This window comes from Apodemus sylvaticus, chromosome 5, assembly GCF_947179515.1.
Source record: "Apodemus sylvaticus chromosome 5, mApoSyl1.1, whole genome shotgun sequence".
Classification (NCBI taxonomy): Eukaryota; Metazoa; Chordata; class Mammalia; order Rodentia; family Muridae; genus Apodemus; species Apodemus sylvaticus.
Genome location: NC_067476.1, coordinates 151,327,572 through 151,352,117, shown reverse-complemented (window position 1 = coordinate 151,352,117; position 24,546 = coordinate 151,327,572). Strand labels below are relative to the sequence as shown.

The following is a 24,546-nucleotide window of genomic DNA, read 5'->3' as shown; positions in this document are numbered from 1 at the left end:
GCTCGGGACAGCTGCAATGACGAGCATCGTGTCACATTTATTAGGCACCTGCTGTATGCTGGTCCCAGGTGTGAGCTCTTGCCCACCTCCGTCCCACCTGGAAGCAATACTACGGTTACATGAGCAGTAGCTTTTAAACAGCTTAGCTGCCCTCCGTGATAAAAATCCACGCGGGGCAACCAGGCGCAGGGGTGAGTGCCTGCTTGGATGACTGAGGCAGGAGGATTGCTTGAGCACAAGGATTCAAGTGAGCCTAAGTATCACACAGAGGTTGAAGAAAAGATGGGGGTTCAAGGTTTGGGAGGGGATGCAGTCCGTAGGGTGGTGAAGGACGGTAGCGGGAATCTGAGCCAGAGGTCACATTTTATCCCGGAAGTAGACCGAAGACCGGAAGTGAAGCTGATAAGGACCGCCTCGAGTGACACACTTCCTACCTCGAGGCGCCACTTCCGACGGGGTCTCCCAACCTTCCAAACAGGGCACCGCCAGCTTACTGTTGAGTTAATGTCACAGCCCGCCGATCCTGAACAGCCCTTGGGAAATAAAATGAGGGACTTAAAATTTGCAAGAGGGAAACTGAGGCTCGGGTGCCTTGGCCAGTTCTTGACCTCCCAGCTGGGCGGTGCGGTGGTCTAGCCCCGACTCCCATGCAGGGCCCTGAACTCAGGCCTTGAACACAAGCCAGTGCTCCATCTCTCTGTCTGTCTCTCCTCCCTCCCCCATCTGTCTTTGTCCTTTTCCTCTCACAGTGAGGACAATAGCTAAGAGACTTAGTGTCCATTTCTAGCCACAGGCATAAGGTGGAATTTTAGCTTCATTTTCTTTTTTTCTCCAATTTTACTTTGCAGCTTAGTTGGGCCTCAAAGCCACAATCTTCATGCCTTGGTCCCCCAGGGGTTGGAGTGACAGACATGTGCCACAATCCCCGATTGTGATGTTTAAGATCCACCTGATCACAGCTGACTTTCCACAATTCTAGAATGAGCTTCTGCATATAAATTCATGTCCCCAGGCGTAGCAGCCGATGCCTGTGAGCCCGCCCGGAGCAAACCTGACGCTTGGAAGGCGCAGGCAGAAGGATCAGGAACACAAGGCCAGCCTCTGCTACCTAGCAAGGATGCCACACTAGGCTATTGTCTCTGACTCAAGGAACCAAAACCAAAACAACCAACCCACCAAAATAAAATCAACAACCCTTCCACAATCTAAGCTCCGATAACAGTTTTACCGTGGAGAATGTTAGTGCCCATGTTTAAGTCTGAGCTGGACTGTCAGTTCACCATTTCTATCGTCTCTTATACACATGGCGTCCTAGGGTAGGCCCCCGACGGAGGTGAGCTCCGTTAACTCTGGGGTCCGCCGGCATCTGTGCTCTATGCTCTGATCTCTGCAGAATCCTGCCGAGGGGAGACTTTCTATTGCGAGCACCTGATCCTACGGCTTGTCCCGCTATGCTCACACTGCCACCTGGTGGTCGCTGACAAGCATAGCAGCACTGGTGCGGACCGCACGAACAGGCTACAGCCTCAGGGAAACCGGGCTAATGATTTTATTCTAGAAAGAAATCTGTTTCTATTCTAGAAATCTATCTATTGATCTAATACCTATTGGTTGTCAGTCAACTTATAAATTTGTTACCTATCTATCATTACTCATCAATTAGTCTAGAATTTATCATCTATCTATTAGTTATCAAACAACATAAATCTATCAGTCATCTTTCTAATTTTTTTAAACAAGGTCTTTCTAAGTAGACCTGGCTGGTCTTGAACTCATGATTCTCCTGCTCCTGCCTCCCAGGATACGGGCACATGCCAGCACACCTAGCAGGTCCACAGGAGGGAGGCTGGCCCCTGAGGGGTCATTCTGTACGAGCCCGTGTTCTGGACCAGGCCCAGAGACAGAAACCAGAGCAGCAGAGGGCTGCGGGAGGTGCCAGGAGCAGACCGGCCTGCTGGACTCCGCGCTGTTTTGATCCGTGTGACGTAACCACCCCAGCGGCATCACGTAAACACATCGTGATGGTGAGAGTTGAGAGCTGTGCCGTAAACTTTATGTTGCTCATAAAATGAAAAACCTAATAACAAATCTGAAATCCAGGAAGGAGCCGTGTGACCAGGCAATGTGGCGACCAGGCCGGCCCTCATCCCCTTCCAACCGGATGTGGGGAGGGCGTGAGGCAGAAGCACCCGGAGTCCTGCCTGCACCCTCTCAGGCTCTTCTAGAGAGTTAAAATACAACTCCCAACCCAAGGCCAACCACACTCCGTGTGTCCCTCTGACATTAGCCTGGCTCCCTGGCTCTCCCTTAAGGTTTCTTTGTCCCACCCCCTCGGACTTTTCTGTTCTCTCTTCCCTCCTAACGATTTCTCTGGCCTCCATCCTTCTATCTGAGCCGCCGGTCCACAGACCCCACCATTCTGGGTCACCCACAGCCTGTGATCTCAATGCTTCCTCTTAACCCATCGCCACAGACTGGTCCGAGGACAGTGGCCTCTGGCTCTGAAAGGTCAGGGCCATGACTTACAGTAAAAGCTAAAGTTCTTCAGCCAGATATGGCGGTATGTGTCCGTGATCCCAGCACTTTGGAGACTGAGGCAGGAGGATTGCCAAGAGTTCAAGACCAGTCTGGCCTACAGAGAAAGACCTTATTTCAATTTTTTTTTTTTTAAAAAGTTAAACTGGGCACACTTTTAATTCCAGCACTCAGGAGACAGAGGCAGGTGGATTTCTGAGACTGAGGCCAGCCTGGTCTACAGAGACCAGGACAGTGAAGGTTACATAGTGAGACCCTGTCTCAAAAATGATAAATAACTAAATACCCTTAAATACACTAAACGTCATTCAACAAGAAGATTTCAGGAGTTTACCCCAGGACAAGGACTGGAGTCCTCTCTCTGTGAACAGGTGTGGACATCTCTTTCAAGAAGCTGTGCATAGGGTCCTGTTGATTGGTCTTATCAAAGATCTCATCAGAGAGCTCAGGCTCCATTGACTATCTGCTCACCTAGATATAGCAGTCACCGAGACTGTCATCCAAGTATCCCTCCATTCATATATCCACCCACCCACCCATCCACCCGCCCAACAACCATCCACCACCCACCCCTCCATCCACCCACCCATCCATCCCAGCCATCCATATACCCATCCATTCACCTACCCATCCACCACCCATCCATTCATTCACCCACCCACCCACCCATCCATCCATCCACCCAATCACCATCCACCCACCCACCCCTCCATCCATCCCAGCCATCCACCACCCACCTATCCACCACCCACCCATGCATCCACCCACCCATCCATCCATCCACCCACCCATCCACCCCAGCCATCCACCACCCACCCACCCAGCCATCCACCCACCCAACAACCATCCACCCACCCACCCATCCATCACCCACCCATCCGTCCCAGCCATCCATATACCCATCCATTCACCTACCCATCTACCACCCATCCATTCATTCACCCACCCACCCATCCATCCATCCATCCATCCATCTACCCAATCACCATCCACCCACCCACCCCTCCATCCACCCACCCAATCACCATCCACCCGCCTACCCTTCCATCTACCCCTCCATCCACCCACCCACCCACCCATCCACCCACCTACATACCTACCTATCCACCCACCCATCTATCAGTCGATCCACCCGCCCAGCCACTCTTTCTTCCGAGCATTCCCAAGTGCCCTTTCTGCACCAGGGTCTCCGACACGCACAGAGATGAGACCGATACTATCCTTTTCCATAGTCACCCAGACTTCAGCCCCAATGCTTGCTTTAGAGACGGGTAAACTGTTAGCCTCTGTCAGACCAGCCTGGCAGAAGCCATCTTCACAGGGAGGTAACCCTGAAAGTAATTGAGGCTAAGATCATCGTCTCTCCTAAACCTTTCTCAGCTGCTAAAATTTGACTCATGTTTCTTTTAAACAATTATCTATTTATATTTATGTGTATATATCTACACGAGTGCCTGCCATGTATGTACTGGTGCTCGTGGAGGACGTCAGATCCCTTGGAGCTAGAGTTACAGATAATTGTGAGCTGCCCGGTGCGGGCGCTGGGAGTCAAACTTAGGTTTCTGGGAAGAGAAGTGAGTACTCTTAACTGCTGTGCGTCTTTCTAGTCCCCTCTAAGAGGTTTTTCTGATGAAAGACAAAAGAAAATCTCATGTGTGTTAAGTGATTTGCTCCTGCTTAACTCTGTATATAATTTATTTTTTATTTTATGTTCATGGGTGCTTTTCCTACATGTATGAAGGTGTCAGAGCCTTGGAATCGGAGTCACAGACAGGTGTGAGCTGCCCTGTGGGTGCTGGGAATTGAACCCAGGTCCTCTAGGAAAAACAACCATCTCTCCAGCCCCACTTGTTCATCTCTAAACAGAAGTTCTCTCGATGTAGGTGTGGTGGTGGCAGGAAAGCCTAAGACAAGGTCATAACGTGTGTGTGTGTGTGTGTGTGTGTGTGTGTGTGTGTAGAAGGGTGTGACGCCCTTGGAAAACAGGAGTCCTTGAGTGTGCATGATGTAGATTCCCAGGGTGGCTTGGCTCTGGTCTCTGTCCACTCCTACTGGAAGCCAGTTCAGCCAATCAGATCCTTCCAGAAAATCCAGGCTAGTGGAGGATTGAGAAATGGACCAGATAGTAAGGCATTAGGAGTTACACCTGCACTGTCTGTCTGAGCACCACACTCTGCTCCACATTATTGCCTGTGCATTTCTTACAGTCTGCTTCCATTGTCCATCTGTCTGGCCCCAAGCCACTTTCTATCTGTATAGCTAGCATCTCTATACCCTTATATCTGTATATCCTGCCAGGCAGTGGTGGCGCACACCTTTAATCCCAGCACTCGGGAGGCAGAGGCAGGTGGATTTCTGAGTTCGAGGCCAGCCTAGTCTACAGAGTGAGTTCCAGGACAGCCAGGGCTACACAGAGAAACCCTGTCTCAGAACCCGCCCCCCAAGCCCCCAAAATCTGTTTATCCTTACATCTGTATACCCTTATGTCTGTATACCCCTACATTTGTACACCTAACATCTATGTACGCTCATGTCTATGCACCCAGCATCTGTGCACACTCATGCCTGTGCTCCCAGCATCGGTGCACACTCATGCCTGTGCTCCCGGCATCTGTGCACACTCATGCCTGTGCTCCCGGCATCTGTGCACACTCATGCCTGTGCTCCCGGCATCTGTGCACACTCCTGCCTGTGCTCCCGGCATCTGTGCACACTCCTGCCTGTGCTCCCGGCATCTGTGCACACTCCTGCCTGTGCTCCCGGCATCTGTGCACACTCCTGCCTGTGCTCCCGGCATCTGTGCACACTCCTGCCTGTGCTCCCGGCATCTGTGCACACTCCTGCCTGTGCTCCCGGCATCTGTGCACACTCCTGCCTGTGCTCCCGGCATCTGTGCACACTCCTGCCTGTGCTCCCGGCATCTGTGCACACTCCTGCCTGTGCTCCCGGCATCTGTGCACACTCCTGCCTGTGCTCCCGGCATCTGTGCACACTCCTGCCTGTGCTCCCGGCATCTGTGCACACTCCTGCCTGTGCTCCCGGCATCTGTGCACACTCCTGCCTGTGCTCCCGGCATCTGTGCACACTCCTGCCTGTGCTCCCGGCATCTGTGCACACTCCTGCCTGTGCTCCCGGCATCTGTGCACACTCCTGCCTGTGCTCCCGGCATCTGTGCACACTCCTGCCTGTGCTCCCGGCATCTGTGCACACTCCTGCCTGTGCTCCCGGCATCTGTGCACACTCCTGCCTGTGCTCCCGGCATCTGTGCACACTCCTGCCTGTGCTCCCGGCATCTGTGCACACTCCTGCCTGTGCTCCCGGCATCTGTGCACACTCCTGCCTGTGCTCCCGGCATCTGTGCACACTCCTGCCTGTGCTCCCGGCATCTGTGCACACTCATGCCTGTGCTCCCGGCATCTGTGCACACTCATGCCTGTGCTCCCGGCATCTGTGCACACTCATGCCTGTGCTCCCGGCATCTGTGCACACTCATGCCTGTGCTCCCGGCATCTGTGCACACTCATGCCTGTGCTCCCGGCATCTGTGCACACTCATGCCTGTGCTCCCGGCATCTGTGCACACTCATGCCTGTGCTCCCGGCATCTGTGCACACTCATGCCTGTGCTCCCGGCATCTGTGCACACTCCTGCCTGTGCTCCCGGCATCTGTGCACACTCATGCCTGTGCACCCAGCCACCATCACTTTGCTCCCCGCCACCTATCAGCCGCCAGTCTTTCAGCCTCCTCTCAGATGGTTGACATTGTCAACCTAGTAGGATTCAGAGTCACCATGGAAACACATGTCTGGGCATGCAGGTAGGGAACTTTCTAGATTAAGTTAACCGAAGTGGGAAGACATCCTGGTTAGGTTTTTGTCAGTGTGACACAAGCTAGGGTTGTTTAGAAAGAGGGAACTTCGGGTGAGAAAATGGCCCCAGAGGCATTTGATGTGCGGTGTGTTTTCTCCATCGCTGTGGAAGGGTCGAGCTCACTGTGGGTGGGGCCATCCCTGAACTGGTGCTCCAGGTGCTATAAGAAAGCAGGCTGAGAAAACGTGAGGAAGCAAGGCAGTCAGCAGCACCCGTTCATGGCCTCCGCTTCAGCTCCTGCTTGCAGGTTCCTGCCTTGAGTTCCTGCTCTGACTTCCCTCAGTGATGGAGGCCTGAGAGTTGTAAGCTGAAATAAATCCTTTCCACCCTAGCGTACTTTTAAAAGTTTGTGGTGGGGCTGGAGAGAGGGCTGCTCTTCCAGAGGACCTGGGTTCAATTCCCAGCAACCACATGGCAGGCAGCTCACGACCGATTGTAACTCCTTTTCCAGGGGATCGGACACCCTAGTACAAACATACCTGCAGGCAAAACACCAATGTACACGTTACAAAAGGTCATGGTGTTTTATAATAGCAACAGAACCCCTGACGGAGACAGAAGAATTAGCGCAGATACAGCAATATTAACCCTCGGGCTGGGATCCAGGCTGCAGAGAACGGAGCCAGGGAGCTGGGCGCCAGTGTGCGCGGCTGTGCTTCCTGACTGTGGATGTCATGTGACCAGCTGCCCCGTGTCCTTGCAGCTACGCCTTCCCCTCCACAATAGACTGTACCTTCTGCGCATGAGCATGAACACACCTTCCCTTCCTTAAGCTGCTTGTGTTGTGTGTTTTGTTTCAGCACCAAGAAAAGTGACCAACCTTCCTCCCGGGGTGCTTATTAACCTCTCACCCTCCACCCTCTTCTATCCGCATTTTTACCATTCATCCAAACCCTTGTCCATCCGTCCGTAACACCATACAACCACTCGTCCACGATCCACCCAACCGTCTGATCATCCACACGCCCATGATCTATCCAGCCATCGCGCTCACTGCCCAGCGGAGTCACCATCCATCTATCTACCCATCCTCCAATGCTCAAGTATCCACTCACTGGAGCATGAGCTCACTCCTGACCCGCCTACCTAACCATCCATTCATTCGTACGCTCGTCCGATGGCCATGACCCATCTGACCACACACCCGACCATCTCCAGCTCCACCGTTACCTAGGGATGGTGTCTGGGAAGGGTGTCCTTGGGCGATCCCCATCACGTGGCTGTGTGTGTGTCCTGGTTTGCTTTCTGACGCTGTGTGAGCACACTTGCCAAAAGTAACGTAGGGAGGGAAAGGACGTATGTGGCTTATCCTTCTGGGGCCCAGTCCATCACTGAAGGAAATCAAGGCGGGCACCTGGATGCAGGAACAGAGATGAGAGGAACTTGGCTTCCTCTCCGTGGCCTGCTCAGCCACCTTGCTTACAAAGGCCAGGCCCACCTCCCTACGGTGGCACCGCCCACCACCAGTTGGCTCCTCCTCCATCAATCAGCAATTAAGAAAACACCTCCAGCCGGGGCAGTGGTGGTGCATGCCTGTAATCCCAGCACTCTGGGAACCTGAGGCAGACAGGTTTCTGAGTTCGAGGCCAGCCTGGTCTACAGAGTGAGTTCCAGGACAGCCAGGGCTACACAGAGAAACCCTGTCTTGAAAAAAACCAAAAATCCAAAAAACCAAAACCAAAAAAAGAAAGAAAGAAAAGGAAGGAAGGAAGGAAGGAAGGAAGGAAGGAAGGAAGAAAGAAAGAAAGAAAGAAAGAAAGAAAGAAAGAAAGAAAGAAAGAAAGAAAGAAAGAAAGAAAGAAAGAAAGAAAGAAAGAAAGAAAGAAAACACCTCCAGATAGGTAGTGGTGGCACACGCCTTAGATCCCAGCACTTGGGAGGCAGAGGCAGGTGGATTTCTGAGTTCGAGGCCAGCCTAGTCTACAGAGTGAGCTCCAGGACAGCCAGGGCTATACAGAGAAACTCTGTCTCAAAAAAACCAAATTAAAAAAAAAAAAAAAACCAAAAAAAACAAAAACAAAAACAAAAACAAAACAAAACAACCCACCTCCAGACATGCCTGCAGACCATTCTAATCTGGTCAGTTTCTCCATTGAGGTTCTTCCCAGGTGACTCAGGCTTACGCCAAGGTGAAAGCTGAAGCAACGACCTATCACCATATGTCATATGTGATCACATATGTCATAGTGTTTTATATATGTGTCATATATACATCATTTGTATATATATACACACACACACACATATATATATATATATATATACACACACACACTGTTGCGCATGCCTTCCTTTGTCTATTGAAATATTCTGCAGTGCAATGTGGACTCTAGTCAAGACGTGCCTCCCACACTTGCTGAGAGCCTCCTGGTGACTGATCTCTCTCTGAGGCCCCCATTACACCCATCTCCTTCAGCACGGCTCCAGGGATCATGGATTTTGCCTTCACAGAGAAGGAGCCCGAGTATCTTTGCTTAGCATCGTTCAGATGGGTGTGGTCCTGCGCAGGGAGGTTCTCACGGAGCTCTCAGCCCCTCTCTGATGTCTGTCCTGCCATTATACTGGCTCCTTGAACCTATTTCCTGTCCTCCCCAAAGCTAAGTAAGTCCCTAGCCCCACTGGAGAGCACAGGCCACTTGCCTTTTCCTAGTTTGTTGGGCAGGAGCTCACCGTGGCTGGTGCCTTTCCTGGGGACAAGCTGTTCAGCTGTCTGTCAGCAAACCCAGCCAGTGAGCTCAAGTTCCTGGAAAGAAGTCACCTGTGATACTGCTTTCTCACAGTGACTGACTCCCAGACTTCAGCGGTCATGGGGGAGTTGGACTATTGCAGGTTCACAGCCTAATCACCATTTATTCTGGGCTGTCTTTAGCCTTTTAAACAGCCACCTCTGCCACCCCATTGAGTCTGACCAAACATCTTTGTGACTGACAGTTGAAACCTCTGGAATATAATAACCAGACCATGGGCTTTCACCAACCCAAAAGCTAAGCTAAGTATCGGAGGCCGGTGGCAGAGGTCGCCTAACTCTGCTGTAGCCCACCCACCCGGTACTCCTGCCAATGCTTTTTAAAAAACTGTCTGAATGTATGACTGTCTTTGATCTGTTGTGACGAGTCTTCATGAATCTGTCACCATGCAGGAGCATGGAACTTGGGGTAACCCCACCTATGCTTCCGGCTCACGGCCACTTGTATTTGGCTGCAGAACAAACTATGTCGTATGTCCTTTGAGGTAAGAGCTGTATGTTTTGTTTTGTTTAATAACAATATCCCAAAATCCAGCTTCCCGGAGAGAACATGGCTCGGATCTGGCCAAGGAGATGCGGGTTCTGTGTGCGGCAGGTGACACCCTCTCCCCATTTCACAGAAGTCAGTGCAAGTTCAAATTGGATTTTATTATTTCTGCAACTTGAAAATGCTAACACGCGGAAGCCTAAACAAAGGGCAAAGATCACCACACTCTTCCGACGTAAAATGTAAACTTGGTTTTATTTAATGCCTTTATCCATCGTGGCTGAGTACCCTCTCCTTCCCAGAGTCCCCCCTCTCTTACAACACAAGATGGCGGCATAAGGCACGCACACTGTCCACACGACATCAGGGAGGGGCTTGGAAAATATAAGGTAAGCAACCGGCTTTCCCACAGCCCCACACCGCCTCCCTCACCGACGCCCAGAGAATGATTGTCCCTGAAACACAAAACTGGGCACTCACTACCCCGCAGGCAGTTTAGGACCCCAAACCAGACCAACAGCCAAGAAACCACAGCACAGGGACCAGTGGGTAATGGGAATAAGGGGAGCAGTCCGTAGATTAAAACGGAGAACAAGACGAACCGGAGTGCCCACATCTGGGTCTCTGGGTTTCAGAGCAGAGTCCGACTCTCCGTCCCCCAGGGAAGAGGACACTTCTGAACCGGCGTGGGACGCGTCCCCTACGTAAGGGCCCCTAGCTAGTTTCTGGTGTCTAGGGCCCTCGTGGTGTAAGACGTCAAGGGGCCTGATTGGTGGGTGGCAGGCGGTGACTGTGACACACACTGCTATAGATACTCCAGTTCCAGGGCGCGCCTCAGAGCCTCCAGGTCAGCGTGGCAGGATATCCTCCAGAAAGGCATGTTGTGCTGACGACAGAGAACAGATGGTTATGCGTCTTCAGACAAGTTGCCCAGCCAGCCTTGAGGGTCCCCCACACTTCGGCAGCCCCCGTGCGCCCAGCAACCCCAGCGAGGCCTCAACTCTCTCAGGGTACAGCAGACTCCTCAGTGTTAGCAAAACTTCACACAGGAAGCAGAGTGAGGCGAGGCAGCCTCTGTTTGGGTGGCAGTAGGTTCGTTGGGGGTGTGGATGGGGGTGGGGGTGGGTTTCTCAGGCCTTGAAGGGTCAGTGAAGAAAACTGGTGACTGCAGGGCAGGATATCCCAGGAAGAGCATCCCTGGGCCAGTAAAGACGTCTGTGCGCGCGCTCTCTCTCTCTCTCTCTCTCTCTTCCCTCCCCTTCCCCTCCCCTCTTCCCTTCTTCCTCCCCCCCCCCCCCCCCCCGTTTGAGACAGGGTCTCTCACTGAACTCAGAGCTCAGCTAGACTGGGCTCCATCTTTCTCTACCCCTGGTGCCCCTCCCCACTTTTTACATAAGGTACAGAGGATCCGAACTCATGTCTACACAGCAGGCACTTCAATGCCTGGCCCATCTCCCTGTCCTGTGTGGTGCATTTTTTTCATAAACTTTTAAAACTTTATTTACTTATTTTATGTCTGTGAGTACACTATTGCTGTCTTCAGACACACCAGAAGAGGGCATCGGATCCCCGTTACAGATGGTTGTGAGCCACCATGTGGTTGCTGGGATTTGAACTCAGGACTTCTGGAAGAGCAGTCAGTGCTCTTCACCACTGAGCCATCGCTCCAGCCACAGCGCCCCCCCCCCAATGTGATACCTTAAAAGTTAGAAAATATACACTTTGAAAAGAATTTCTTTCCATAACCCCTGCAGCCCTACTGGGGTCTGGGCAGCCCCTTGATCTCCCCTGTGGCCACTCAGTCCTGGCCCTCTGTGGCAGCACCTTTGCTCAACTCCTGTCAGAACACATTCGCCCGGCTCCTGGCTTGGCTTGAATGCTGTCTTGTCTTGCCTCACAAGCCCTGTTTTCCACTCTCTGTTACCTACCTACCTACCTACACACACACACACATACACACACACACACACACACAGAGGGAGAGAGAGAGAGAGAGAGAGAGCTCTTGCCACTCCCTGTCAGGTCAGGCATGTCGTGGTCCCCAGGCTGTGCCCAGCTGAGTCGAGAGGACAGGATAGATCTCATGTCTTGAATGGTGGATAAAGTAGCTGCTCAGTTAACCCTCCCACTGGCTGGAGCATCTCGGGCCATTTCCTGTGACATGAGGGAACAAGGGGAACTGCAGGAAGACGGTGGCAGCTGCCAGCCATGACCGAGGGCCTAGGTGAGGTGGGTGGGCCCGGCCTGAAGTCCTCTTGCTAGGGAGAGGACTATCTATGGGCAGTGCAGCGTCCTGGGTGCCTTGCCTCCTCTGAGCTTTTCCTCGAGACCCTGAATACATTTGCATCTTTTGGGGACTTGTTAAATGGCAGCAAAGGGCAAAAGCAGGTCCCTGAATTAAGCTTCACGACATTAACTAGGATCTGGCCTGGCCTTGGGACAGGGTGGGTGGTGGGGTGGGTGGAATGAGGGTTGGGGGGACGCTCTCTGGGGTGCTGTTGACAGGGCCAGATCCAGGGTCCGGGCAGCTGTTTCTTTTCCAAGAGGTCCCTGTGCTCTGTCGGAGGCCCGAGACCACAGATGCGGGATTGTCTTTTCATTAGCCTAATTCCGCCTTTATTAGCAGGGAAGCGTTCTTGGAACCTGCCGCCTCTGAGCAAGAAATAAAACGCGCCCCCACCCCGACCCCCACTCCGCACGTGCGCTGGTCCTGCTGGTCCACAGTGTCCCTGGGGTCCGGAACCCGGGCCAGGCTGCCAGGGCCACAAGGAGGATTTGTGAGAGGAAATTACTCAGGATGCTTCAGGGATCTGCAACTGTGAGCGGCCTTGGGGAGCGGAGCTGGAGAAGGCGCAAGGCAGGGCGGGGCGGGAGCAGGGCGGGGCGGGGCGGGGCGGGGCTGGGGCCGGGGCGGAGCGGTGTACGCTTGCTGCACAGAGGTCCTGTTACCTTTTTGGCTCCTTGCTCTTCCTCCACCCCGTCGCCTATCACGATGTACACAGCTTTGCGGCCAAACCTCTGCATGATTCTCTCGAAGCAACTCTCCTTGCCTGCATGGAGATGGGTGGAAGGAAGGAGACCATAGCTGGGAGAGCCCGCAAGTGGTGGGGCAGTGTGGGTGGCAGCTCTCCAGGGAAGGAGATCACAGGTAGGAGAGCAGGCACCGCCACCCTTTCATCCACCCCCCCCCCCCACCCAGCAAGCTCAGCACTGTCATTAGCTTCACAGGAAGTGGCCCAGCTCCAACCACCCAGATAATTTGAGCTTGTCCCAGGAAGAGGCTGAGCGGGCCAGGAAGCAGAGCCCTGTCTATCTACGGTGCTGCTACCACGGCCTTGGCAAAGCACACTAATAGAGGACTCTGCCCTGCTTTTAGTCCGCAGTACTGCAAACCCAGACCCCAAATGCACGATGGTAGACATGTTTATATCATGGCTGAGTGTGGTGGTACACAGCTGCCATTCCAGCCGCTTGAGAGGCTGAGGCAGGCTCCGAAACCCAAGTTTAAAGCCTGCCCTGGGTATAAGGGGCTTCAAGGCCAACGTAGGCAACTTTGTGAGACCCAGTCTCAAAACAAGGAGTAAAAACAGGACTGGGGTGTAGCTCAGGGATAGAACATTTGTCTAGAATGATCGAGGCCCTGGGTTCAATTCCGAGAACCACAGAAAATAATTATATTCTTAATTTGCCCCAGTAAGAAATTTAGGAAGGAAAAAATGACTTAGCTTTTAAGAATGGTTGTTGTGAGCCAGGCAGTGGTGACACACACCTTTAATCCCAGCACTTGGGAGGCAGAGGCAGGCAGATTTCTGAGTTCGAGGCCAGCCTGGTTTACAGAGTGAGTTCCAGGACATTCAGGGCTACACAGAGAAATCCTGTCTCAAATTCCCCCCCAGCTTCCCCCTCACAAAAGAATGTTTGTTGTGGCGGCTGGAGAGACAGCTCAGCGGGTAAGAGCACTGACTGCTCTTCCCGAGGTCCTGAGCTCAAATCCCAGCAACCATATGGTGGCTCACAATCATCTGTAATGGGATCTGATGCCCTCTTCTGGTGTGTCTGAAGACAGCTACAGTGTTCTTACATATAATAAATAAATAAATCTTAAAAACGAAACAAGAATGCTTGTTGTGCAAATATGAGAATATGAGGACCCGAGTTCAGATCCCAGCACCCATGAAACAAACTGGAAGGGTCCTGTACACACACACACACACACACACACACACACACACACACACGACGTCACACACGCGTGTACACACACGTGCATGCACACATGTGTACACACACATGCACACATACATACACATGCATGCATGCATATACCCAGGAATCCCCTGGTACATGCACAGGCAGGGTAGGCTGGGCTCGCTGGCTACCAGCACAGCCTCGCTAAAAAAAAACAAATAAGTTCGAGGCCCAAATTCGGGGAGACACCCTGATTCAAAATGGAGGAAGAAGGGGAGTGAGAAAGGCGACTCCCTATGTCCTAGGGCCGCTGCCTGTTCAGGCATGTGTGTGTCCATGCACACATGTGTGAACATACGTCACACGCATAAATCACACTCTCATGCACAAAAATAAAAGAATGAGATTTAAAAAGAACTAAAGATAAAACCATCTCAATTAACTAGACTTTATGAACGCGTGTGGTGTGTACACATGTATGTTCGTGTGGTGTGTACACATGCATGTCTGTGTGGGTGTGCACAGGTGCACTTGCCGGAGCAGGTGCTGTAGAGGTCAGAGGTCAGTGTCAGCTGCCTCCCTAGATGTCTCTCTCTCTTTGTTGTTTGACACAGGGTCTCTCACTGAACCTGAGTTCTCCAGCTCAGCTGTGCCACTCAGTGATGGGTTACAAACACACAATCATGCCTAGCTTTTTTTCTGTCCTTTGTTTGAGACAGGCTTGGTGACTATGTCACCTTGGCTATCCTGGAACTTGCTATGTAGACCAGGGTGGCCTTGAACTCAGAGAGATCCATTTGTCTCCTGAGTGTTGAGACTAAAGTCACACACACTACCATGCCCAGGCATGCCCAGCTTTTCAAAGTGGGTACTGGGTACCAGCTCAGGTCTCATGGTCTGTACACTGAGTGTTCTACCCACTGAGCTATCAACCCCAGACCTAGGATTGTTTTTATTCTGGTACATTTGGGATGTAAAAAAAACATTCACCTCCCCATGAGAAAAAGAAAGTCATCATTCCTTGGAATTTTCAAGGTACCCAGCAAGGCGCCGAGAGTAATCGGGGCTGTTGATCCCCGTGCTCCAGGTCTAATTCCATTCTTTGGAGGGCTGTGAAGGTCGTTTGTGGTCTGGGTGAGAGTTCCTTACACGCCCCAACCCCAGCTCAGCCTACCTGTCTTAGTTGCGCTGTAGATGTTCTCGATGGGGAACACGGAGCCCAGACCATACAGCAGGACCTTGGCCAAGGCAGGGATCAGTTGCGTGGTGGTGACCAACACATTGACACAGTTGGGTCTGGGGACAAAGGGAACTTTGTGTCAGTCCCAAAAGTACTACCAGGACAGTCCTGGTGTCATGGGTCGGTTAGGGCAGGATCTGCGGGTGGCGTGTGGGCTGGCTGGGCTACCTTCAGGGGCCGATGTCCAGGGACACTGACATCTGGCCTAAGGCTGCCCGACCTTGGTGTGCAGTGAAGTGGCTCCTTCCTTATCCGTTCATTTATATTTATATGTTTTTGAGACAGGGTCTTACTGTGAAGCTCTGGCTGGTCTAGAACTTGCTATGAGGACAAGGATGACATTCAGCTCATAGAGATCTTTCTGCCTCTGGCTCCTGAGTGCTGGGGTGAAAGGTGCGCCCCCTCTTCCCAGCCTCTTCCCTCACTCAGCAGCAAGAACATATTGTGGCACGCTCGAGCCGCGTGGTGGTGGTGCATGCCTGTAATCCCAGCACTTGGGAGGCAGAGGCAGGTGGATTTCTGAGTTCGAGGCCAGCCTGGTCTACAGAGTGAGTTCCAGGACAGCCAGGGCTACACAGAGAAACTCTGTCTTGGAAAAAAAAAAAAGTAACAAGTGGCAAGTTCGTTAGCTACTAGGTTCCAGGCCATGTGACACAGAAGACGCGTGAGACCACACTGGTGAGGACTGGGCTCCACAAGACAGCACAGTCAGTTCCAATCTCTTGAAAGTTCTGAACCTGGAAGGCTACTGGGGTGAGTCATCTCAGCTCTCACCACACGTGAGAAGAGTCAAGCCCCAGCCCAAGCCGGGGAAGTGTGCAAGGGAGAGCCCTGCCGAGTGTGCGAACGGCGATGTCACCGCTGTGACGGGTGAGGGGTGGCCACTTGCCGAGAGTTGATGAGGTTGAGGGCCTTCAGGGAGTGCGTGAGCCAGAGGTCAGTCAGGGCCTCCAGCTCGGCACGCAGCTGCAGCCACGTCTCTCTTTTGGGAGCACCTATCAAGCCTGTAGTAAAAGGCAATAAAGAGGACAGCCTTGTGTTAGAAGGAGCTGAGGGAGATCAGGGAGCTCAAGTCAGCACTCGGAGGCAGCTTCAGTTTAGCCACTCTGCCTTCAGAACATCCACGGACTGATTCATTTACCCATCCACCCACCTGTCTACACACCTGTCCACACACTCATCCATCCATCTATCCACCCATCCATCCACCACCCACTTATCCATCCATCTATCCATCCATCCATCCATCCATCCATCCACCTACCCACCTATCCATCTATCCATCCATCCACACATCCACACATCCATCCATCCACATCCACCCACATCCATCCACCCCATCCATCCATCCATCCATCCATCCATCCACAATCCATACATCCATCCACCACCCACTCATCTATCCTTCCATCCATTCATCTACCATCCATCCACACATCCGTTCACCTATCATCCACTAACCCCACCCACCCATTCCTTTATCCATCCATCATCTATCTACTCATCCATCAGTCTACCCACCCACCCACCCATCCATCTACCCAGTATTTCACGATTTTCTTCTATGTGTTTGGAATTGTAACATGTACCCGATTTAAACCATTAAGATGGACACAAAGACAGAGCAGAAGACACTAGCGACCAAGTTTGCTAGGATTTCACTGTGCACAGAGCATGAGCTTTTAGTGAGCGTTCCTTCCTTTCCTCCTTGCAGAAGCCCACGAGGCGGGCACTGATTGCATTCTGTCTTTTAGATGAAGAAGCAGGCCCTGCAAGGGCTGACACACCTGCTTAGCACAAGGAGGAAATCATGGAGACAGGATTGCCAGCTGACTCCCTCGATGTTTCTAAATCGTCTTTCTCAATTAGCCTTCAGCCTCTTTAAAATAAAATCCAGAGTCTCTGGACGACCCTGGCTCAGCTGCCAACCTCACCTCCCTGCCAGGGCTCTACTGTCTCTTTCTTTCTTTCTTTCTTTCTTTCTTTTCTTTTCTTTCTTTCTTTCTTTCTTTCTTTCTTTCTTTCTTTCTTTCTTTCTTTCTTTCTTTCTTTCTTTCTTTCTTTCTTTCTTTCTTTCTTTCTTTCTTTCTTTCTTTCTTTCTTTCTTTCTTTCTTTCTTTCTTCCTTCCTTCCTTCCTTCCTTCCTTCCTTCCTTCCTTTCCTCCCTCCCTCCCTCCCTCCCTCCCTCCCTCCTTTCCTTCCTTCCTTCCTTTCTTTCTTTCTTTCTCCTATGTTCTCCCCACCCGACTCCTCCCTCTCCTGTCACTCACCGCCCACGTTGTTGCGGTAGGCGTTGTACGTCTCCTTCACCCTTCGGTAGCGGAAGGCTAGCTTCCTCATCCAGTCCACTCCGCCATGAACACCTGTACCCAGGCACAAGCTGGCCCCTGGTGCCGTGCTGTGGAAACCATCAGTGGAGAAGTTGTATGTGCTGGAGAGACAGGACAGGGGGGACATTAGTGTGAGGACACTTAGGTCCCTGGGCCCACGATAGGCCTTGGGGTATCCATGGGTTTCTGGATACACCTAGGGTGTGTGTCTGGAGTGGGGGACTTCAGCTGTCATTGGATTCCTAAGAAGGCTGCATGCTTGCTGGGCCCATGCATATGCAAGGGCCAGAGGTCTTGTTTCTGTCTTTGGGCATCGGAGTGAACCCCTAGGCTCTTTTGGGGAACTATTACTGCTTCTGCCCACAGTAGCCAAGCCTGAGAAAGCCTCCATCTTTTCCCTGTGGGATTCCAAGTGCCAGTGAACTGCACTTACTGGGGGGCTGAATGTTCAGAACCTTGAGTCTGACACCCCAGCACTCCCTTCTCTTCCCTTCAAGCAAACAAGACACCTCAAGTATGCTTGTTACAACATCCTTGAAGAAGAATAAGTAAACCTTGCAGATGCACTCCTGAAGCAACTCAAGCAGCCACAGAATCTTACAGATGTCAGCATCTACCCTTCTGTAATCAATCTATCAGTCATCTTTATCATCTATCATCCTTCATCTCTGTTATCCATTTTTGATCATCTACCTACCTATCCATCTATCCTATCCATCCATCCATCTACCTACCCATCCATAGATTATCTATCTATCTATCTATCTATCTATCTATCTATCTGTTATCTATTATCTATTATCTACCTATCTACCCATTAATCACCTATTTATCTACCAATAACCAATCATAAATCTTTCTATCAATTTTCAATCAATTGTTTATTACTTTTTCATCCATCACCTACATAACATTTAGCCATCAGCTAATCTTTCTACCAGCTCTCTATCATCTATCTATCCATCTGTCAACTATCAGCTATCTATTCACCTTTCAACTCTCAATTAATTAATCCTCAATTACTCTGTCAATTATCTTTCTATTATTCAATCAATCATCTTTCAATTATCTCTCTGTATCTGGCTATCTATCATCTATCAGTCATCTACCTATCCCCTATTATTTACCATCTGTCTACCCATCTATCTATCCATCCATCATCCACCCATCCACCCATCCAAGTATCATTTATCTACCTACTTACTTTCCTATCTCAAGGCAAAGACAATAAAGAAATAGCCCTCCTTTGAGTTTTACTCTTTTCCAAAATATCTTTCTTTCCATCAGACTCTGTGCTGAAAATCTGAAGCCAGGGAGCTGTGTCAGTGGGTAAGGTGCCTGCCTACCTGCCTGCCTCACAAGCCTGAGCCTTGGATGTAACCTCAGGGTGGGGTGAGGTGCTTTAGAGACAGAGACAGGAGGATGCCTGGGACTCGCTGGCCAGTCAGTTTAGCTTAAATAGTCAACTCAAGGTTTACTGAGCGGTTTATATTGCACACTTATAAAATAAGTGTGATAAAGGAAGACATGTAACATCTGGCATTACACACACATGCACACATAAGCACATCTGTACACTCTAAAACAAATAATAAAAAAAAATCCACATCAGCTCATCCTGAAATTCTTTTCTATGGTAAAGACAGGAGTCCAGTTTGACCTGCGTGGAGGTCCCCAAGTGGGAGGGGAACTCCTCGGCCCCAAATCCTTACCTTAAATCCTGGCCATTGTCATCGGATGAGACATCATCCACGTGGATTTGGTCACAGTCCTTGTGGAAAAAGACAAGGATGTGCTAGTTAGTCTGAAGTAGAGCTGGTATTTTTGTTTTTTTGTTTTTTTTTTTTTGTGACACGGGGCCTAATGCAGCCCCGATGAGCCTTGAACTCGCTCTGTGATGGAGGATGACTTTGACCTTCTTCTGATCCCCCTGCCTCCACTTCCTGAGTGCTGGACTGCAGGTAAACACCACCACCACTAGTGATAGACCCAGGGCTTCATGCCTCCTGAGCAAGCACTGTCAACTGGGCCACGCCCCAGCCAGGTGGCATTGGTTTTAAGAGTATGTTTCCTAAGCTGAGGGTGGCTGAGGTCTGGAGCTGGCGTTCTGTTCCCCGGGGCTGGTCTGGGCTTTGTCAGGAAAAGTGAAGGCCTCTGCGGAGGTACTGACACTTTCTCTTTGTTTCCCATATGAACAAGCCCGTGGCCACAAGGAGCGATATCAGGTAAGTGGCCAGCTCAGCTGAGTGAGCTTTGCACACGTAACAGCGAATGACTAATGTGCCGTTGGTGGCACGCGCGTGTGTGTGTGTGTGTGTGTGTGTGTCCAAGGCTCCCCAAGACTCTAGGAAATCAGTTGCCCTGGCCATCAAGTGGATGCTATTTAACCTTCACAACACAGGGAGGTCTGTTGCATCCAGGCACTAACCTCGGCAAGCAGCTGCCTGCCCCACAAGCCATGAGTACTTGCTCTGTGCCTCAGTTTCCCTTCTGTATCAACAATCACATGTACCCGAGGACACCATAGAGCAGGTTGCACAGAAAGTTCTATGGAGAAAGCTGTTCTCAGACAGAGGGGTATGTCAGCATACAACTCCTGGACTGTGTTAGTGAGCTCTTCGAGAAAGAGCTTGAAGCTGGCCAGGGGTCAGGGCTATACAGTATACAGCAGTGTGTGTGTGTCTGTCCATGGGTGTGTGTGCACACATGTACTCCCACACTCACCCATGAAGGTACATGTGGTGGCCAAAGGCTGGTGTTGGGATAACTCTCCTTTTTCCTTTTAAGAAGAATTGGAACTTGGATTTAATTAATTAACTAATTAATGACTTTTTATGGGCATCCGTGTTTTTCCTGCATATATGTTTGTGTGAGGGTGTCAGATACCCTGGAGCTGGAGTTACAGAGTGTTGTGATCTTCTTTCATGTGGTGATAAGAATGGAATCTGAGTCCCCTGGGAGATCGGCCATTGCTCTAACCACTGAGCCGTAGCCCCAGACCCTCCCAAAGTGTTTTTGAACTGAGAGCCAACATGTAAACAAAGGGGACCTCTTTCTGAATTCCAGGTACTGTGTCATTTGGAACTGAACTTTGCCCTGGGGCCTGGAAGTCCACCCTGCAGTCTCTCCCGTGGTACCATTTGGCTTAGTCTCACTGTGTTTACTTGGTGCTTGTAGACATCTGAGTTTGAGATTTTTGCTTCATAGCCGTCCTGCACGAGGTAGGCTCCAGGACCCGTCCTGACACCCTGATGGGCTTAATTTTTCTTCCGAGACAGCCTAAGTTGGCCTCTAACTCACTATGTGGCTAAGGCTGACCCAGAACTATTGATCCTCCTGCCTCCACCACCTGAGTGCTGTGACCACAGGACAGGCATGTGCTACACGGTTCATTTATGTGGTGCCAGGGATGGAACCTGGGCTTTGCGCATGCCCTGCCAACTGAGAGGCATTCCGAGCACCTAATGGTTTGCATTTCCAACGCAAGGCTGACTTCACAGAGCCAGGCTCGGAGAAAATAGAGTGAACACCCTCCTCTCACGAGCCCTGCAGACCTGGCACAGGATATCTGTCTCTCGGGCCTGAGCGCCCTGCAGGGGTCAGACAGCTCCCACCCAGGGCGTCCCTGACATCAGTGGAAAGGCATGTAAAGATGCTCTGCTTTCCTCATTTGTGAGGGATTGTCAGGGGTGCTAAACTGTGACAACAGGCGCGATCACATTTCGGACTTCATAAAACACCATGACACTCGCTAGACGCTACCTCATACTCCACCAGCTGACCTGGATCAAGTTACCCTGTGAGCCCTCGGCCAGGGCCACTGGACAGTGCAGGGGACAGGGAACCTGACTGGGCTTTTTGGAGGAAGACCACTGCTCCTAATTCTGCTGTATCCCCAGGTATGGTGGGGGACAGTCCTCGAAGCTGGAGGGGAGGCACATTCCCATGGATTGCAGGAAAATTCTGGTCTATCTCAGGTCAAAGGGGACTAGCCTGGGGAAGGGATTTCAGTGGGACCGATGACAAAGACAAAGAGTTCCAGCAGCCTCTACACAGGTGATATGATACGGACTGGAGAGCTCATGGAGAGATCAACCACATAATGCCTGCGTATTGGTGCCATGAGGAGTGGGAGGGAGGGCTCACGGCACACGCGAGCGCGCGCGTGTGCACACACACACATGCCTGCACACACACCTACCACATACAAACATACACACACTACACACACCCCACATACAAACACACACACCACATACAAACACACACACATGCATACACCACATATGTGCACATCACATACACCACATACAAACATACACACACACTACACACATACCACATACAAACACACACATACACACCACATACAAACATACACACACACCACACACCTGAAATGAACACTTACGCACATGCGCACACATACACACACACACACACACACACACACACACACACACGTCACATACAAACACATGAACACACAGAAGTGCACAACACACACACACACACACACACACACACACACACCTCCCCTTCTGCCTCCTGGGACGGAGGGGAATGGATGGTGGTGTGCCTGTTTGGGGAACTCCAACTTTACAGCCTGGAAGACCAGGGCAGGTCCTCAAGTTTGCTGACAGAAGGATTCCATGGCATCCGAAATTGTGGAAAAGTGGCAAAGAAGGAGATATTCACTGTGGGATTGTGTGTGTGTGTGTGTGTGTGTGTGTGCTGACAGTAACCTACTAAAAAATGTGATATTTTAAAAGCACAGATATAGAGAATCTGAATGCAGGAAAAGAACAATCTAGACATTTATCCATCTGGCAGGAAACAACAGATCTGCAGGGCAGAAGCTGAGGTTGGCCTGGTGGGCAGTGGAGGATTAGCCTTATCTAAACGAGGTCACCGAATTCATGATAAAGCAAATAAAAATTCCGAGAGCTGGGGTGTAGCCCTGACAGACATCTTGTGTAGCACGTGCCCCACTTTGAGTCCAGACCCCAGGGCCACTATCACCATGACAACAAAACAAGGGCTGGGAATGAGGTTCAGCAGAGGAGTGCTTGCCTGGCTTGTATGAGCTCTAGTTCTGTTCCTCAGTACAGAAAAAAACAATAAAAATAGATAAGAGCTGCAGTCTAGCCTGCTGGTAGAGTACTTACCTAAAACACACGAGGAAGCTCTGTTTTCCGTCCTCTATACTACACACACACACACACACACACACACACACACAGAAATACACAGAGACACACATGAACACACAGACACACATACACACACAGACACACAGACACATACACACAGAGAGACACAGAGACTCAGAGACACAATACACACACAAAGACACACACGTATACACACATAGGCACACACACATGTACACACACAAACACACACAGACACACAGAGACAGAGACACACATATACACACACAAAGACACACATACAGACACACAAACACACAGACACACACAGACAGAAACACACACACACACACACATACACACACAGAGAAGTTAAATGCATATGTATTACTTTTGGATACATTACTGGAAATCTCCTTCTGGGAGGAGACAAACCTGACATGTTCTGTGGGCTTTCACTGTGGCAGGGACTCTGCCTAGACCCTCACATACATTGAGAGAGACTTGCATCTTCCCGCCTCACATGGGAGAAACTGAAGCAGAGAGCGCCAGGGTGTGTTATGGGCCGAACTGTCCTCTTCACAGAAAGCAGCCATGTTGGCATCTTAACCTCCAGCGCCTGTGAGTGCGCCTTTATTTGGAATTCGGCATGGAATGTGACTCTGTGAGTCTCTAGGTTTGGACCCAGGAGAGGCCTTTGTCTTTGGCTGTGTCACCCTGCATGCGCTTAATTTGGTTTGATCTGGGAAGCTACACAGGGGCAGACAGGTTGGTACTTGGACGGGAGACAAGCGGTGATCTGACACAGAGCAACAGGCACGGAGGAAGAGCACCGCTAGGATGGGGCGACACAGGCGCATGACAAGGCACAGCCGAGACCACCGGGAGCCGGAAACTAGCCCGTGTCCCTCGCAACCCTCCACCCGGGCCACTTGCCTCGGCCGTGGCAGATGGGCTCCTGCCTCGGCCGCAGGGCATGCGCACAGCATGTGGGTGTTTCTGCCTGGGAGATGGGTCCGGCTCCTTACTTACTCGTGGTTGTGTTATCTGTCAGCGCGGACCTGTGAGTGCTTATTCCGTACTTTGAGTTGGAATTTAATAGCTCATTATTTATTACTAAATCACCCCAGATTTGGCCACTGGGGACCCTTCGGTGGCATCTTTGCTCCTTTGACATCATGAATCAGTGGATTCTGAGAGCTTCCTCAGGTTCTGGTGATTTAAGTCTCCTCTCCTCTTTAGCAAATCTTACTGGTGGTTGCCACAACAACCAGCCTTCCTTAATTTCCTTCTCTCCTTCCCTTCCATTTTCTTCCTTCCTTCCTTCTTTTTTTCTCCATCTTTTTTTTTTTTTTTTTGAGACAGTATGGTTCAATTCTGTACCAGCTTGTGGCCTTGAACTCACTATGTATTCCAGGCTGGCCTCACTATGTAGCCCAGGCTGGCCTGTCTATGTAGCCCAGGCTGGCCTGTCTATGTAGCCCAGGCTGGCCTCTCTATGTAGCCCAGGCTGGCCTCTCTATGTAGCCCAGGCTGGCCTCTCTATGTAGCCCAGGCTGGCCTCACTATGTAGCCCAGGCTGGCCTCTCTATGTAGCCCAGGCTGGCCTCTCTATGTAGCCCAGGCTGGCCTCACTATGTAGCCCAGGCTGGCCTCACTATGTAGCCCAGGCTGGCCTCACTATGTAGCCCAGGCTAGCCACACTATGTAGCTCAGGCATACATTGCTCTTTGCTCTGTCGATGTGATGCGACTAGCTGTTTTGAATACCTGAGACCTTGGGGTCCCTACAGTGGTAGACTGTAACCTGAAACTGTTCACGAAAATAAACCCTTACTTCTCTAGGTTGCTTTTGTCAAAGTGTTTCATCACAACTACAGAGGAGAAGCCAAGATTCCTGGTAAATCCATGGGTTCTGCAGTGGCCCCTCTGCCACCTTCCTGGTGTCCTCAGAGCTCCCCTCCTGATATGATGTGACATATACACCTGGTTGGGATGG

The 24,546-nt window shown here is 51.1% G+C and overlaps 1 protein-coding gene across 1 annotated transcript in view; it reads right to left on the bottom strand.

Moving 5' to 3' along the window:
- Window positions 1-9,865: 9,865 nt before the first annotated feature.
- Eya2 (EYA transcriptional coactivator and phosphatase 2) overlaps window positions 9,866-24,546 on the bottom strand; it is a 170,439-nt gene continuing 155,758 nt past the window's right edge. Inside the window, exons 11-16 of the mRNA XM_052184294.1 lie at window positions 19,108-19,166; window positions 17,336-17,496; window positions 15,955-16,069; window positions 15,000-15,121; window positions 12,587-12,687; window positions 9,866-10,523 (exon numbers count right to left, since the gene is read on the bottom strand). Of these exons, the coding sequence (XP_052040254.1) occupies window positions 10,443-10,523; window positions 12,587-12,687; window positions 15,000-15,121; window positions 15,955-16,069; window positions 17,336-17,496; window positions 19,108-19,166 (639 nt within the window). The 3' untranslated portion in view covers window positions 9,866-10,442. The remainder of the gene's footprint in view (window positions 10,524-12,586; window positions 12,688-14,999; window positions 15,122-15,954; window positions 16,070-17,335; window positions 17,497-19,107; window positions 19,167-24,546) is intronic.